The sequence below is a fragment of the Moschus berezovskii genome, chromosome 15 (assembly GCF_049115385.1).
Source record: "Moschus berezovskii isolate FMDL1 chromosome 15, NW_MosBer_1.0, whole genome shotgun sequence".
Classification (NCBI taxonomy): domain Eukaryota; kingdom Metazoa; phylum Chordata; class Mammalia; order Artiodactyla; family Moschidae; genus Moschus; species Moschus berezovskii.
Window position 1 is genome coordinate 53748195 of NC_142474.1, and position 18503 is coordinate 53766697.

General features: G+C 39.6%; 1 protein-coding gene across 3 annotated transcripts in view; it reads right to left on the reverse strand.

Moving 5' to 3' along the window:
* Positions 1-18503, reverse strand: part of PTER (phosphotriesterase related) — an 80175-nt gene that overhangs the window by 8458 nt on the left and 53214 nt on the right. For 2 of the 3 annotated variants that reach the window (XM_055429311.2, XM_055429320.2), the window contains one exon: positions 1560-1700. The exons of the other annotated variant lie outside the window; for it this stretch is intronic. In XM_055429311.2, the coding sequence (XP_055285286.1) occupies positions 1560-1700 (141 nt within the window). The remainder of the gene's footprint in view (positions 1-1559; positions 1701-18503) is intronic. 3 annotated transcript variants of the gene reach the window in all.

Sequence of the window (18503 nt, forward strand, 5' to 3'; positions counted from 1 at the left end):
ATCTGTCCAGATTTTTTTAAGTTAACATTGACTGATCACTTCCATAGTATACCCCAGACACTCAGCTAAAAACTGCATCCTTTATTTCATATAAATCTTATAACAACCCTATAGAATAAGCGCTAAGTCCCTGGATTCATTCTCTCGGTCTCCTAACAAAACCTTTCTTTGGCCCTGTCTGGTCTTCTTTTTATTTCATATTTATTTACTTATCTATTTGACTGTGCCAGGCCTTAGTTGTCGCATGCAAATTCTTAGTTGCAACATGTGGGATCTAGTTCTCCGACCAGGAATTGAACTGGGCCCTCTGCATTGACAGCATGTAATCTTAGACACTGGACCACTATGGAAGTCTCCGGTCTGGTCTTCTAGCTCTAGCTGTACAACCCTGCTTCACTTTACTACCAAGTTTCTTGAAAGAGTAGCTTCCATATTCTCTGTCCTCTTCCTCACCTTCTAGTCTTTCCTCAAGCCTTTTCTGCCAAGGCTGCACTTACTGACTGTGAAATGAAAACTTCCTGATTGTGAAATCCAATGAATACTTTTCCGTCTTTATCTCTCTTGGTATCTGCCACTTAGTACAAGGGTTCAAGTCCTTCTGCTTTAAGTATTCTTCTCCACCAACTTCCATAACAATGCATTTCCCTGATATTCTTAATGCTTTGAAGATTTCTCAACCTGTCCTTGAGGGACTGTTTCTGAGTGCATCCCTTAAATGTGGGTGGTCACCAGAGTTCTGTCCTCATTTGCTTCTTGGAGTGATCTCATTCATTCCCACGCTACCGACTGTTACATGCAAACCAACAATGTCTAGCTGCATGTCCAAGTCTCTGTTCTGAGCCTTACACCCTTTTCCCATGGCCCCCTGGGATAGCAACACTATATTCCCAAACTAAAGTCACCCTGCCGATCCCAAATCTATTTCACCTCCCAGGTTCCCTAACTTGGTGCATTCATTCTTCATATCACCAGGTAACCAAGGCAAACCAGGTAACCATCTAGTCTTGACTCTCAAAAATTTCCACTTGAGTGCAGAGAATGACTTGTACAATTATTTGTTTTCCCTCACAAATATTGAAAAATTTTGAGAGGCTGGACTTTATATAATGTTTGACCTTATAGCCTTTCAGTTGCAATTACCTCTTTAGTGAATATTTTTAATAAATATTTCAAAAATTCATTGCCGGAGGTTAGGACTTTGGTGTGATCAACCTGAGAAAGAAACAGCTTACTTCATTAGGAATAAAAACAGGGAAATGTCTTTTGTTCTTTTACTGTCAGAGTAGAGATTGAGTATTATCTATGTTTCTTATCAGCTGCCCATCTGCACTGAACTTCTAAGGCTCTGCTAAGCTTTTACCTACTTAGCTTGACTCATTTTCTCCTTGAAATAATATATAGAGATTTGCCTTCCTGAAACAGCATTGATATATTTTCCCTTGCAAGTCTCTGGTTCCGCCTGCTTATTGTTTTCTGAATCTTTACTAATTCCTACCCAGATATGAAAGTCCGGAAGAAATGGTAAAAGGAAATGCTGTGAGAGATTTCATCATATTTACCTTTTAATTCTTTTATTATCATTGGGCATGTCAATATCTGGGTTGAACTGATAATGAAAAAGTTCAGTACCAAAGAGATCATATTCCAAGTAACAGCCAAGTTGAGCAAACTCCAGTAGTTCCTTCTTATCAAGGATAGTCCTACAGACAAGAAGACAGACATATTGTTACTATCAAGACCATGTTTTCCACACATACAGATTAAAAGTGTTAAGCACACTATGTACTGGAATATAGTTGAAATCAAGTAAAAGAATTTTGGAGTTGGCTTTTAGGATGTAACTATAAAATATTAAGTTCAATTGTTACTAGAAATTAGGAAAAGTGAAGTAAAAGTGCTAGTTGCTCAGCTGTGTCCAACCCTTTGCAACCTGATGGAATGTGACCACCGGGCTCCTCTGTTGAAATTCTCCAGGCAAGAATATTGGAGTGGGTTGCCATTCCCTTCTCCAGGGGATCTTCCCAATCCAATCCAGGGATTGAATCTGGGTCTCCTGCATTGCAGGCAGTTATTTTTTTTTTTTCCCCCTCACTGTCTGAGCCACCAGGGAAGCCCAGAAATAAGGGAACATTCTCATCCAAAAGGGAGTTTTCTCGTCTCAAGGACTTCAAAACTATAGACATTTTAATTATGCTGCCATCTCAAAAACAATGTTGTAATTCTTTTCCAGAATTGTCTTCAGGGTAGGCTCTATATTCTTTTGAAAATCCTTAGTGGGACTGATGTGAACCATGAAAACTATCAGAAAGGAAATTTGGCCAGGACTGGAGAATTAGGTGAGTAATACTGATTTAGATAAAACATGAAGCCAAGGTAAGGCAACAGGGTGATTTTCTTGTGGCGATCATAAAGTGGTTCTAAAATTAATCCCAAAGCCTATGTGAATATCAGTGCAATTTTTTTAAAGGGGCAATGCTCCTATAGATATTTATGTTCTGGTGTGTTTATTTTTTAGATAGAATTTATTATTTTATACTAATTTTATGGGTATCTTCTCACTTCAGTAGAGATCATAGCAAAAATATCACTCTTTGTAAGACTATGTAAATGAACGGAAAAGGAGAAAAATATAGGATAAGTGCAGGCTTCAGACAGAAAAGTCAAGTCTGGAACAAGAGTAGATTATTTCAAGAAATTAAACTATAACATATAAAAAGGATACATAAAGTTAACCCCTGGAATGCAACAGTAGGAAGTCAAGAGATACCTGTAGTAACAGGCAAATTTGGCCTTGGAGTACAAAATTAAGCAGCGCAAAGGCTAATAGTGTTTTGCCAAGAGAATGCACTGGTCATAGCAAACACCCTCTTCCAAAAACACAAGTGAAGACTATCTGGATATCACCAGATGGTCAATACCGAAATCAGATTGATTATATTCTTTGCAGCCAAAGATGGTGAAGCTGTATACAGTCAGCAAAAACAAGACCTGGAGCTGACTGTGGCTCAGATCATGAGCTCCTTATTGACAAATTCAGACTTAAATTGAAGAAAGTAGGGAAACCACTAGACCATTCAGGTATGACCTAAATCAAATCCCTTATGATTATTCAGTGGAAGTGACAAATAGATTCAAGAGATTAGATATGATAGAGTGCCTGAAGAACTATGGACAGAGAAGTTCATGACATTGCATAGGAAGCCATGATCAAGACAATCCCCAAGTAAAAGAAATGCAAAAAGGTAAAGTGGTTGTCTAAGGAGGCCTTACAAATAGCTGAGAAAAGAAGAGAAGCTAAAGGCAAAGGAGAAAAGGAAAGATATACCCATCTGAATGCAGAGTTCCAAAGAATAGCAAGGAGAGAAAAGAATGCCTTCCTGAGTGATCAATGCAAAGAAATAGAAGAAAACAATAGAATGGGAAAAACTAGAGATCTCTTCAAGAAAATTAGAGATACCAAAGGAACATTTCAGGCAAAGATGGGCACAATAAAGGACCAAAATGGTGTGGACCTAACAGAAGCAGAAGATATTTAGAAGAGATGGCAAGAATACACAGAAGAACTGTACAAAAAAGATATTTACAGCCTAGATAACCATGAAGGTGTGATCATTCACCTAGAGTCAGACATCCTGGAATGTGAAGTTAAGTGGGCCTTAGGAAGAATCAATACGAACAAAGCTAGTGGAGGTGACAGAATGCCAGTTGAGCTATTTCAAATCCTAAAAGATGATGCTGTGAAAGTGCTGCACTCAATATGCCAGCAAATTTGGAAAACTCATCAGTGATCACAAGACTAGAAAAGGTCAGTTTTCATTCCAATCCCAAAGAAAGGCAATGCCAAAGAGTGTTCAAACTACTGCACAATTGCACTCATCTCACAGGCTAGGAAAGTAATGTTCAAACTTCTCCAAGCCAGGCTTCAACAGTACATGAACCATGAACTTTCACATGTTCAAGCTGGATTTAGAAAAGGCAGAGGAACCAGAGATCAAATTGCCAACATCCTTTGGATCATCAAAAAAGCAAGAGAGTCCCAGAAAAACATCTACTTCTGCTTTATTGACTATGTCATAGCCTTTGACTGTGTGGATCACAACAGACTGTGGAAAATTCTGAAAGAGATGGAAATACCAGACCACCTGACCTGCCTCCTGAGAAATCTGTATGCAGGTCAAGAATCAACAGTTAGAACTGGACATGGAACAACAGACTGGTTTTAAATTGGGAAAGGAGTACGTCAAGGCTGCATATTATCACCCTGCTTATCCCTGGTGGCCCAGAGGGTAAAGCATCTGCCTGCAATGCGGGAGACCTGGGTTCGATCCCTGGGTCGGGAAGATCCCCTGGAGAAGAAGAGTCCCACTCTGGTACTCTTGCATGGAAAATCCCATGGACAGAGAAGCCTGGTAGGCTACAGTCCATAGGGTTGCAAAGAGTCGGACATGACTGAGCGACTTCACTTCACTATTTAACTTATATGCAGAGTACATCATGCAAAATGCCAGGTTGGATGAAGCACATGCTGGAGTCAAGATTGCCAGGAGAAATATCAACTTCAGATATGCAGATGACACCACCCTTATGGCAGAAAGCTAAGAAGAACTAAAGAGCTTCTTGATGAAAGTGAAAGAGGAGAGTGAAAAAGTTGGCTTAAAACTCAACATTCAGAAAACTATGATCATGGCATCCGGTCCCATCACTTCATGGCAAATTGATGGGGAAATGATGGAAACAGTGACAGACTTTATCTTTTTGGGCTCCAAAATCACTGCAGATGGTGACTGCACCCATGAAATTAAAAGATGCTTGCTCCTTGGAAGAAAATCTATGACCAACCTCAACAGCATATTAAAAAGCAGAGACTTTACTTTTCTGACAAAGGGCTGTCTAATGAAAGCTATGGTTTTTCCAGTAGTCATGTATGGATGTGAGAGTTGGACTATAAAGAAAACTGAGCGCTGAAGAATTGATGCTTTTGAATTGTGGTGTTGGAGAAGACTCTTGAGAATCCCTTGGACTGCAAGGAGATCCAACCAGTCCATCCTAAAGGAAATCAGTCCTGAATATTCATTGGAAGGACTGATGCTGAGGCTGAAACTCCAATACTTTGGCCACCTGATGCGAAGAACTGACTCATTGGAAAAGACTGTGATGCTGGGAAAGATTGAAGGTGGGAGGAGAAGGGGACAACACAGGTTGAAATGGTTGTATGGCATCACCGACTCAATGGACATGAATTTGAGTAAGCTCCGGGAATTGGTAATGGACAGGGAAGCCTGGTGTTCTGCAGTCCATAGCATCGCAAAGAGTTGGACACAACTGAGCGAATGAATTGAGCTGAAAGTTAACCCCTATAGTATCACTGTAGAGATTCAAAAACAGAAAGAAGAAAGAGAGAAAAGAAGGAAGGAAAGAAGGGAGGAAGGGAAGAAGGATGAAGAAAGGAAGGATCCTACCAGAAGACCATATGGGAAAAAATAAGCAGGGAAAATAAGCCTTGTTAAGTATTGCGTGAAGTGAGTTAAGAGAAAAGAATAGATTGTTCAGATCCAAAGCTGGCCTGGAGAAGAAGTGGAACATCAGATAATCATTATCTTATTAGACTTTTTTCCATTATGATATTCTATTACTTTGGCAACATCAGGATGCCAGGATTAAAGCACTATTATATGTCTATAAATCTGCTTTTAAGAGTTCAGAAGTATTTTCAGAGCCTCTCTTCCAAACCCTGGGAGGACCAGTTAAGCCTCTTGTGTCCATGAGTGAGAGGATTCTGCTGTCCCGGGCTGCTTCCTGGGAGCTGGCTCTTGACTCTGATTCTGAGCAATCATACGGTAGCTGCAGCTGCTGCTGCTGCTAAGTCACTTCAGTCGTGTCCGACTCTGTGTGACCCCATAGACAGCAGCCCACCAGGCTCCCCCGTCCCTGGGATTCTCCAGGCAAGAACACTGGAGTGGGTTGCCATTTCCTTCTCCAATGTGTGAAAGTGAAAAGTGAAAGTGAAGTCGCTCAGTCGTGTCCGACCCTTAGCGACCCCACGGACTGCAGCCCACCAGGCTCCTCCATCCATGGGATTTTCTAGGCAAGAGTACTGGAGTGGCTTGCCATTGCCTTCTCCGCATACTGTAGCTGGTTCCTTTTTATTCTCTTCACCAATTTAGCATAACTTCTAGTTCATGATGTTGTTTTAGGCAGGGAGGCTAAAAAAACTCTTTCCTTTATACTATAAAATGCACATTAGCTCGGTGCCACCTTCTATTAATACTACTCCTTTTCTTCTTACCATGGAGACCATTTTTGCTTCCAAAATTACTCGGCTAAAAGAATATGTGTTTTTCTATAGTAAACATATTCTGTTTTCCCCAAAGAATCATGCTTAAAAATGAAATATACACAATTAACATAAGAGGGAAGAGATAAGTTTAGTAATTTTTTTTTCCTTTTGAGGCAGTTCATTTGGTTTGTTAACTACCAATTGTTAATTACCAATATGGGCAAAATACCAGGGTGGGTCAGGGTGGGGAGTCAAGAAAAGCAATGAAGTTGCCCATAACAGGTTGGATCAGACTCTTATTTCTGATTGCAATGTCTTTTTCTTCTTTAGGCCTAAATTCCTTGAGACTCAGTTTTCTAAGTATTTAAGTGATATAGTGAGTCTATATCCATGGTAAATAGAAAACTATAAGAAAATCTTTCAGTCTTAGTTCCAACTGAAAACAAAAATAAATTTGCTTATCATCATTATAGCCAACAAGTATAAGAACTTACTATGCTTCTGGCATTGTGCTATGTGCTTTTTATTTATTATCTCACTTAATATTCTCTATAATCCCATCTGGTCTCAGGTTTATAGATGAGGAAACTGGGGCATAGAAATTAGATATGCAAGGTGATGTGCTGGAATGTAAATTCATTTCGAAACTAGAGTCTACTTCCTTAATCATCATACTATATGATATCTCCTAAATAGTTTATCCTCAAAGGACATTTTCCAGAATTGCATTGACTTTGTATGTGCATCATGTTTTTTAATTTTTATTTTGAAATGTAATTCCCTCCCCACTGTACCTTCAAACTGCACTTGAAAAATGAGAAATTTACTCCCCAAATAAGAAAGGATTATTTTGTGCATATAAAATATGCATCACTGCATATAATAGACAGGATTTGACCATTATGTCATTCTGGATATTTCCAGTGCTGTGGTCAGAGAAGGAGAAGAAGCTCTACTAATCATGATTGTTGCTTAGAACCTGAGGTTGGTCTAAGCCTCTCACAAATATTAAGGGTCATATATTAAGGGTCTTCTATGGTGAGGTCCTTTTCTAAAACCTGCTTGAACATCTGGGACTTCACGGTTCACATATTGCTGAAGCCTGGCTTGGAGAATTTTGAGCATGACTTTACTAGCGTGTGAGATGAGTGCAATTGTGCAGTGGTTGGAGCATTCTTTGGCATTGCCTTTCTTTGGGATTGGAATGAAGACTGACCTTTTCCAGTCCTGTGGCCACTGCTGAGTTTTCCAAATTTGCTGGCATATTGAGTGCAGCACTTTCACAGCATCATCTTTCAAGATTTGAAATAGTTCAACTGGAATTCCATCACCTCCACTAGCTTTGTTTGTAGTGATGCTTTCTAAGGCCCACTTGACTTCACATTCCAAGATGTCTGGCTCTAGGTCAGTGATCACGTTATCGTGACTATCTTGGTCGTGAAGATCTTTTTTGTACAGTTCTTCTGTGTATTCTTGCCACCTCTTCTTAATATCTTCTGCTTCTGTTAGGTTCAAGCAGGTTTTAGAAAAGGCAGAGGCACCAGAGATCAAATTACCAACATCCGCTGGATCATGGAGAAAGCAAGAGAGTTCCAGAAAAACATCTATTTCTGCTTCATTGACTATGCCAAAGCCTTTGACTGTGTGGATCACAATAAACTGTGGAACATTCTGAAAGAGATGGGAATACCAGACCACCTGACCTGCCTCTTGAGAAACCTGTATGCAGGTCAGGAAGCAACTGTTAGAACTGGACATGGAACAACAGACTGGTTCCAAATATTAAAAGGAGTAAGTCAAGGCTGTCTATTGTCACCTTGCTTATTTAACTTATATACAGAGTACATCATGAGGAATGCTGGGCTGGAAGAAGCACAAGCTGGAATCAAGATTGCCGGGAGAAATATCAATAACCTCAGATATGCAGATGACACTACCCTTATGGCAGAAAGTGAAGAGGAACTCAAAAGCCTCTTGATGAAAGTGAAAGAGGAGAGTGAAAAGGTTGGCTTGAAGCTCAACATTCAGAAAACAAAGATCATGGCATCTGGTCCCATCACTTCATGGGAAATAGATGGAAAAACAGTGGAAACAGTGTCAGACTTTATTTTTGGGGGCTCCAAAATCACTGCGGATGCTGATTGCAGCCATGAAATTAAAAGATGCTTACTCCTTGGAAGGAAAGTTATGACCAACCTTGATAGTATATTAAAAAGCAGAGACATTACTTTGCCAACAAAGGTCCATCTAGTCAAGGCTATGGTTTTTCCCGTGGTCATGTATGGATGTGAGAGTTGGACTGTGAAGAAAGCTGATCGCCAAAGAATTGATGCTTTTGAACTGTGGTGCTGGAGAAGACTCTTGAGAGTCCCTTGGACTGCAAGGAGATCCAACCAGTCCATTCTAAAGGAGATCAGTCCTGGGTGTTCCTTGGAAGGACTGATGCTAAAGCTGAAACTCCAATACTTTGGCGACCTCATGCAAAGAGTTGACTCACTGGAAAAGACTCTGATGCTGGGAAAGGTTGGGGGCGGGAGGAGAAGGGGACGACAGAGAATGAGATGGCTGGATGGCATCACCGACTCTGTGGACGTGAGTTTGAGTGAACTCCGGGAGTTGGTGATGGACAGGGAGGCCTGGCGTGCTGTGATTCATGGGGTCGCGGAGAGTCGGACACGACTGAGCAACTTAACTGAACTGAACTGAACTGATGGTGAGGTCCTTTCTTACAAAGTTCAGACTTGCATGTCTAATTGCCTGCTTGCCATCTCTACTTGGATGTCTAATAGACAACTCCAGTTTAACATGCCTTGAACTAAACCCCTCATGTCCCACCCCAAACCAGCTGCTGCAGCACCCTCCCCTGTCTAAGTTGATAGCAACTGCATCCATCCACTGCTCAGACCAACAACCCTGGAGTTTTCTCCTCCTTCTTCCTGTAAAACCCTCTACATATAGCCAATCAAATAGATTTATGGCCTGACTTTCATATTTCAAAATATGACCAGAATCCAGATACGTCACAACCTTCCCTACTGCCCTCCTGGTCCACAGCTCCATCATCTTTTGCAGGATCCCTGCAAGAGATGTTCAAACACTCTCCTTGTTTCTCTTCCTTTGCTCTGTTACTGTCCATTGAATTATAGCCACCAAAGTCTGTCTTCACAGCTAAGTCAAATCAGGTCTCTCTTCTGCTCACAACCCACCAATAGCTCCTCATTTTCCTCAAGAAAGAGCCAAGGCCTTACAGTGGCCCATGAGACCCTGCATGATCCTCCTGTATGTGGTCTTCCAAAACCTTTATCTCAGCGAGGGATGGGGAATGCAGGCGTCCCGACCTCCAGACACCAGTTACATATAAATCCTGCCTGGATTGTAAATGTCATCTGAAAAATGCCATGGTTAGTTTCTAGAGGAAGATGAACATGTTCAGTAAGATTCATCTACACGTGTAAGTGTCAAATGTAATTCCTGGGAATTAGAAAGGAGTGCGACTTGAGGGAAATGGTCCTTCTGTAAAATACTGTTAAAAATTTCACAGTAATGTATAGGAGAGAAGATTTCAGAAAAGAAGCAGTTAGGCTCATGTTGTAGACATTGGGTAAATGAAGTTAAAAAAGGAGACAGACAAATTTGCTGTCATTAAAAAGCCAGGAGATATATATATACACACACACATATGTCTCTAGTTTAGTCTAGTCGCTAAGTTGCGTCCGACTCTTTTGCAAACCCTGGACTGTAGCCCACCAGACTCTTCTGTCCATGGGATTTCCCAGGCAAGAATACTGGAATGGGTTGCCATTTCCTCCTCCAGGGGATCTTCCCGACCCAAGGATCAAACCTGAGTCTCCTGCATTGGCAGATGGGTTCTTTGCCACTGAGCCATCGGGGAAGTCTTGCACATACATATACATGCATATATTGAGTTGGCCAAAAAGTTCGTTCCACAAGATATTATGGAAAAAATCACAAACAAAGTTTTTGGCCAACCCAATATTATTATTAGTGACATTTGGTGATGTGACACAGCCTAGATAACTGAACATTAGTGTGATGACAACTAAGAAATGAGTTCACTTAAATTCTCCCTATTAAAGAAGGGAACACAGTATAAAAATCTATGGGAAAAAATAGTGTCGGTGGTCATACATACTTTTCAGAAGAGAGCCCTGCAAAAAAAAAAAGAAAAAAAGAGTTTGGGATTAGATATTAATGAGGTGGTAGAATGGAGAAGCAGGTGAAGCAAGCAAATAAAACACTTAATAATCCTTAGGCATTTCAGATGGCCCCATATCATTTAATTCTTACAAAAACTACATGAGAAAAGTATGAGCACCCCATTTTATTTTTATTCTTTTTTGGCTTACACAATAGACATATATTGTTTTTTATAGTTTGGAGGCTGGAAATCTGAGATCAGGGTATCAGCAATGGTCAGGTCTGGTGAGAGCTATCTTTCTGGTTTCCAGGCAGCCACATTCTAACAAGTTTTCTGGTGTCTCTTCTTAGAAGAGCATTAATCCCATCATGAAGGCCCCACCCTCAATGACTGTCCTCATTTTATAGATGAAGAAACTAAGTCTCAGAAAAGTTTGGGAGTCCTTAACTTCTGAAATGAACAGCTGGTGAATAAGAGCAATTTGTATTCGTCTTCAGATGTCCCGGTCTTATACCCCACTGCTCCTTTTGTGATGAAAGCATCCACCCACTTCCACCGCCACATTCCTTACGACAGCACTTCCCTATGGAGAAATACACCCCATCACAAAAGCATCTCACCCAGCATACAGAATGGCTAAGAAGGTGACTTAACTACACTCAACTGACAATCAGCTGGATGACTTCCAGGGACTGTCAAGATGCTACTGAAGTTGCATTTATGCATGTGACTTTTTTTTCCGCTTGGAGAAAGGATTGACCCCAGATGTCAAAATGGTACCAGGGAAAAATATACTCTGCTTGACGTCTTTCAGATGAGGCTTAAACAGAGGTCCTGCCCCTCCCGGTCATCAGTGATCTCATAGCACTTCTTGTAAGAGCCAAGGTGTCAACCTCGGCCAGTTTTCCTCATTCCATATTCTATGCGTGTTAGTCGCTCAGTCATGTCAGACTCTTTGTGACCCCGTGGACTATAGCCCGCCAGGCTCCTCTGTCCATGGGATTCTCCAGGCAAGAATACTGGAATGGGTTGCTGTATAGTTTATTTCCATGAATAATTACATTATTTCTTATTCCAGTCTTCCCCAACCTTTGAGGTAAATATCTTTCGCCTCTTGCCCTAAATAGTGTGGTGATTGTGAGATGCAGAAGAGCTTCTGTGTTTCACACTGGAGAAAGTCCCTTCTTCAAGGTCAATAATGTTGATCACAATGTTATCTGTAAAATATCCTGGAATTTCCCAAGAGGAAGATGAGATATTCATATCAAGTATTTATTCTTGTTATTTATATCATTTCTTCTGTTTGCTCCTCAACCAGTAAACAGATTCTCTCTTTAATAAGGAACAGGAATACATTGATGACAAATATATCGCTATTAGCTAAGAAAACAGTTCTCTGACACCATCTGGCTGTCTTCACTTTCAGAATATGGTTATCACGTACGTACATTTTTAAGGCCAGTACTGAAACGCAAGACGATTGATTCTGTTTTTCAAACCTCTTTATATTCTAGATCTTTATCCAAGAGCTGAGGGGTTTAGTTTAATGTCAAAATGCACTCTGAGTGGGAGCAAGGAAATCTGTGTGAAGTGATAATTTAGACAAGGGCCTGTGAGCTCTCTGGGAAGAAAGAACTAAGAAGCAGAGGAAAGGATATGATACGTGGGTGTGATCCAGATGATAACATTACCTAACATTTGTCTTGGGCTTTTCCGGTTTCAAAGAACTTGCAAAATATATGATTTCATCTCATACATTCAAGCACACCTTCATGAATTAATTCAGCAAACATTTACTGTCTTGTACTGCTACCTACCCCGTGCTAGCTTTTGTATTGGGAATACTCCTATGAATAAGAAATTTAAGCAGCAGTCTCAAAGAACTGAAAGTCAGGGAAAGAAACACATATTTAAATTAATAATTACAGTTAAATATGTTGAAAGCTTTTTATAGTACAATATATACAAAATATTGTGAAAGGATAATGAAAGAGGCAACTCATTTGACTTGAGTCTTGAAGAAAACTATTCAGATGTAGGTTGGTGGGGTTCAAGTGTCAGATGAAGGATGGATAATCCAGAAGAACACCTATTGAGAGGTAAAAGAGCTTGTTGTTTCTGGAAGATAAGGCTGAATTTATCAGCGCTAACATGCATGAGAGGAGATGCATCCATCTATCCATCCATTCATCCATCTAATAAGAAATTGTTGATCATTTATTTACTATGATGTATGAGCTGGGGAAACAAAGACAAATAATACGAAATCCTGTCCTTCAAGAAGATCACTGTCCAATAGGAAAAATAGACATGGAAATAGATCATTGCTTTTCAGACCTTACCGAGTCTAAGAAAGTACTCCTAGGATCTGTGTTGACACAGAGGAGATACCAAACACTGCTTGGCTCATTCAAGAAAGGCTTGATAGAGAAAAACATCTCTGATGAGATGTATATTGAAGAAAGGATCTGCCTAGTAGATCAGAGAATACCATATTCACATCAGAGGGATGAGGTCATGTGAGAAGCAGGTAGGAACACTCAGCATATGTTACTCAAAATCGTGGTCAGTGTGGCTTTAGCCCAGCTTCTGCCTGTTTATCTAGAAAGGATGGAAGATGAGTTGAAAAGATTGGTAGGGACCAAATGACCAGGATGTTTGGATTTTGTGCTGCAGGTGACATGGAACCTCTGAAGAGCTTTAAATCAGGATGGAGATACATAAAGCAGATTTGTGTTTGGAAAGATTCAAATGGTAGCAACATGGAGGCTAGATTAGGGAGCAAAACTAAGACAGTGATATCCTGTTTGGAGATAATTACAGTGGTTTAGGGGACAAATGAAGATCTGAATTAAGATAACAACAGAAGAATGGATAGGAGGGGCTGTATTTGGAGATCTTAGTGGGGTAGACAGTTATTTTGTGGGGGTGCAAAGGGAAGGGGAATTTAGGTTAGCATCTGGGTGAATCATGCTGTCATAGACCAGAAGAGGGCAAGAAGGAAGAGTAAAGTGATGGGACTTGGTCCCCATCATGACAGAGGTGGAGGAGAAACCAGGGCCTGCTGTGGGCACTTCATTAGATGTTGGCATCATTAAATGCTACCAAGAACATGGAAAGGGCAGGTTCTGAAACTCATAATGAACTGGTGAAATACAGATGCTGGATATTAACACGAATGCAGAAATGAAGAAACCAAAGCTTGGGTCTCTTAACTGATCAGGAATCCAGGAATTCTAGCTCCTAGGCTAGTGCACTTTCCATTTTATTGTGCAGTGACTTTTTTGGGATTCATCAGCCATCCAACCTGTGACTTCCTGGGCCTGGAGGGTAAGCACTGTGTGTTGGTCTATTTTGAGACTTGAGTTCAGAGCCTGACACATCCAGAAACACAGAATATATTCAGTGCCAAAACCTATGAACTTGACCAAGTAATTAAAATTTTATTTAATTTAAAAATACAATAATAAGGGGATGCTTATAGACAACTGATTTATTTAAAACAATGTTGAATTTCAATGACTGGTGATTATAAAAATTGTTTACAATGAAAGAAATGTCCCCGAAAATTCTGTCTCCCTCATCACTGAATTTTTTAATTTAAAACCAATGAATATTTATGCAGATCATACCTTGTTGGATTCTTTACAATTTTATGAGAGTTCTTCAACAGCTACTTAAAAGAATTATTAAACTCACCTAGAACTATTGATTTAATAACTAAAATATTTTTAAATATAATATATAATATATATATTATATATTTTATAATAATATATAAAAGAAATTAATATATAAAGTACTATAATAAATTCATTGTTAATATAATTCTACAACATTAGTCACATGTATTCCTATATTTCTAGTGGCAATTACAGCTTAATTACAAAATCTGAAAAATTCTTAATTGATGAATTTCAATTAATTTATTTTTAATGTCAAAAACAGAAACTGAATAGAATGGTGTAAGTTTTAAATGTAAGACTATTCCCTCAACAATGTCTAAACATTGTCTATAGCTAGAAAGTATAATTTCTTACTTCAAGTAAATATTTACTGGGAACTTTGGTTTCACACAAACTCAAAACCATCAATTCACATGGTGCATTCACATTAATATACTAGTTTATTCACATACATGTAGGTATTTTAAAGATTCTTCTTTCTTTAGAGAATTCTTTTTTTGATAAAGGATTACTTTTACGCTTCTCAACTATGGAGAGTAACTGGGAATAAAAAGCAATAGAGAAATAATTTAGATTGCCATGTATTTATTTTGCATATTCCCCATTATCTATATATTTGAACACACATGATTCAATTGTCAGCTTGGGCCCATTATCCTACAGAGATGTTTAATGACGTCATAGGAGAGAATGACGTCACATTTTCAATATTATGACATAAGTGTAAGCTTAAGGAAAAGGAACAGATGGCTGCAAGAGAGAAAAACCCTTGTTTAAATTACACTAAACCCAGAAGTTGGCTCTGAATTGCAAAACGTAATTAAAACTTCATTTTAAAATGCATTTCACAGTTTATCCACCCTAGGAAGAGCTTTTTACCATATGAACTTTGCAGCTGCCACAGAGCACAAAAGAGGTTGCGTTTTTCATGTAAAGCGATACATAGTTCATGGAATGATGGTATTGAGGAGAGTGAAGATAAATCTCATAGACATGGCAATCCTATTTGTTAAAATGTCACATTTCTTGGGAATGGTGTCAGAGTCATGAAAAATGGCTTTAGAAGAAAATATTACTTGTGGGAGGTTTTGGTGGCTATAATGTGTTGGCGAGAAGACGGGACCAGTGTCTTCATTTGCTGTTGACATTGGGCTGATTCGCCCAAGTGTCTGTGTTAAAGAGTGCAACTGGGGATAATTAACACATACCAATTACCAGAATAAGTTAATTAATTATATTTTATTCAGCACTTTTAGGTATAATAAGAAGAGTTGACTCACTAGAAAAGATTCTGATGCTGGGAGGGATTGGGGGCAGGAGGAGAAGGGGATGACAGAGAATGAGATGGCTGGATGGCATCACCGACTCGATGGAGGTGGGTTTGAGTGAACTCCGGGAGTTGGTGATGGACAGGGAGACCTGGCGTGCTGTGATTCATGGGGTCGCAGAGAGTTGGACACAACTGAGCGACTGAACTGAACTGAACTGAAGTAGTTTTGCTCCATTTCAGTTTGTCCAATATTTATCTGGATTTTCTATTTCTTTTTAAATAGGTCTTTTTACTTTACTTCTCTTAAATAGTAAAAGGCAAACTATGACAAGCAATACTTGGGGAAATTTGTCTAACACTTTAAGGGTTAAAAAATAATTTTTCTTAACCCCTTTTGACAGATGAGTAAAAGACTCGGAGGCTTCAGTGACTTGCTCAAGGTCACTCAGAAAGTAAGTGCTGTTGTCAGACATAGGATCAGACACTGTGTCCCCAGCACCCTCTCTTTCTGCATTGTCCCAGACGCATAGAATATGCACTGCATTCGTGAAGGGATAGCTGTGGCCAGTGTCACTACACAACATCACACTGAAATGTGCCCATGTTTTGTGTGTGTTTCTGTCTCACTGAGTACTCTCTACAAACAAATGTAGATTTCTTAAAAAATTTTATTGGGATATAGTTGATTTGACAATATAGTGTTAGTTTCTACTATACAGCAAAGCAAATCAGTTATACATATAAAATATCCACTCTTTTTTAGATTCTTTTCCCGTACAGGTCATTACATAGTATTGAGTAGCGTTCCCTGTACTATACACTTGGTTCTTTTTAGCTATCTATTTTATATATAGTTATATAGTGGTGTGCATATGTCAATCCCAATCTCCCAATTTATCCCTTCCCTCCTTTCACCCCTGATAACCATATATTTGCTTTATATGTCTGTGATTCCACTTCTATTTTGTAATAAGTTCATTTTTACCATTTTTTTTAGATTCCACATATAAGTGATATCATATGATATTTGTCTTTCTCTGAGACAGAGATTGTTAGGTCCATCCATGTTACTGCAAATGGCATTATTTTGTTTGTTTTTACGGCTTAGTAATATTCCATTGAAAATATGTGTCACATCTTGTTTATCCATTCCTCTGTCAGTGGGTATCTAGGTTGCTTCCATATCCTGGCTATTGTAAATAGTGCTGTAATGAACACTGGGATACATGTATCTTTTTGAATTATGATTTTTTTATATATATATATGCCCAGGATTGGAATTTCTGGATCATATGGTAGCTTTATTTTTAGCTTTTAAGGAACCTCCATATTTTTCTCCATAATGGTTGTATCCACTTATATTCCCATCAACAGTGTAGGAGGTTTCCCTTTTCTCCACACCCTTTCCAGCATTTGTTGTTTGAAGAGATTTTTTCCTTTTCTTTTTTAATTGGAGGATGATTGCTTTACAATGTTGTGTTGGTTTCTGCTATACAACAATGCAGATCAGCCATATATATATATATACACTCATACACTCCCCTCTTGAGCCTCCCCCCACCTCCACCACCCCACCCATCTAGGTTATCACAGAGCATCATGCTGAGCTCCCTGGGTTATATAGCAGCTTCCTACTAGCTAGCTGTTTTACACATGATAGTGTATATATAGGGCTTCCCAGGTAGCTCAGCTGGTAAAGAATCTGCCTGCAGTGAGGAAGACCTGGGTTCAGTCCCTGGGTTGGGAAGATCCCCTGGAGGAGGGCATGGCAGCCCTCTCCAGTATTCTTGCCTGGAGAATTCCTATGGACAGAGGAGCCTGGTGGACTGCAGTCCATGGGTTGAAAAAAGTCGGACATGACTGAGTGACTAAGCACAGCACTGTGTATTTATGTAATGCTACTTTCTCAACTGTCCTTCCCAACTTGATGATAGCCTTTCTGATTGGTGTGAGGTGATACCTCATTGTCGTTTTGATTTGAGTTTCTCTAATAAGTAGTGATGCTGAACATCTTTTCATATGCCTCTTAGCCATCCAAGAGTCTTCCTTGGAGTAGTGTCTATTTAGATCTTCCGTCCATTTTTGATTTTTTTTTTTAATTGAGCTGCATTAGCTGTTTGTTGGAGAAGGCAATGGCACCCCACTCCAGTACTCCTGCCTGGAAAATCCCATGGACGGAGGAGCCTGGCAGGCTGCAGTCCCTGGGGTCGCTGGGAGTCAGAGACGACTGAGCTATTTCACTTTCACTTTTCACTTTCACGCATTGGAGAAGGAAATGGCAACCCACTCCAGTGTTCTTGCCTGGAGAATCCCAGGGACGGGGGAGCCTGGTGGGCTGCCGTATATAGGGTCCCACAGAGTCGGACATGACTGAAGCGACTTAGCAGCAGCAGCTGTTTGTATATTTTGGAAATTAATCCCTTGTTGTTTGATTCATTTGCAAATATTTTCTCCCATTCTGCAGGTTGCAATGTAGATTCTTATGTAAAATTTAACTGAAGAAATAACTAAGTTTATACAGTAGCCATGATGACATGTTTAAAAGCATCTAGTTTTTCTTATATTTTTCTATTGTCTGCAATAGTGGTAACAGAAGAAATGTCAGTGGACATTAGGAAATGGGAAAGAAGCAGTGTCATTAGTAAATATTTGCTTTTAAAAATTCTCACATGCTTATCAGGCCCTTACTTTGTTCCTGATTAATTTTTTTGCTTGTTTGTTTTTGGCTTTTAAAAATATTTGACTGCATCAGGTCTTAGTTTTGGCACAGGGGATCTTTGTTGCATCTCTGGGATCTTTCATTGTGGTGCACGGATTCTCCAGTTGTGGTGCACGGGCTTAGTTGCCCTGCAGCATGTGGGATCTCAGTTCCCTCAAGAGGGATTGAACCTATGTCCCCTGCATTACAAGGTGGATTCGTAACCACTGGACTACCAGGAAAGTGCCTGCATTTCTCATTCAGTAGTTAGATCTGAGCCAATTTGACTAAATAAGTTGCATATACTCTACAATGCATACTCATTCCTGTCCCCACATACATTTCATACATAATGCATGCATAAGCATAGTCCTAACAATAAACTATTAAGAAACACAGCACTGTATACAGAG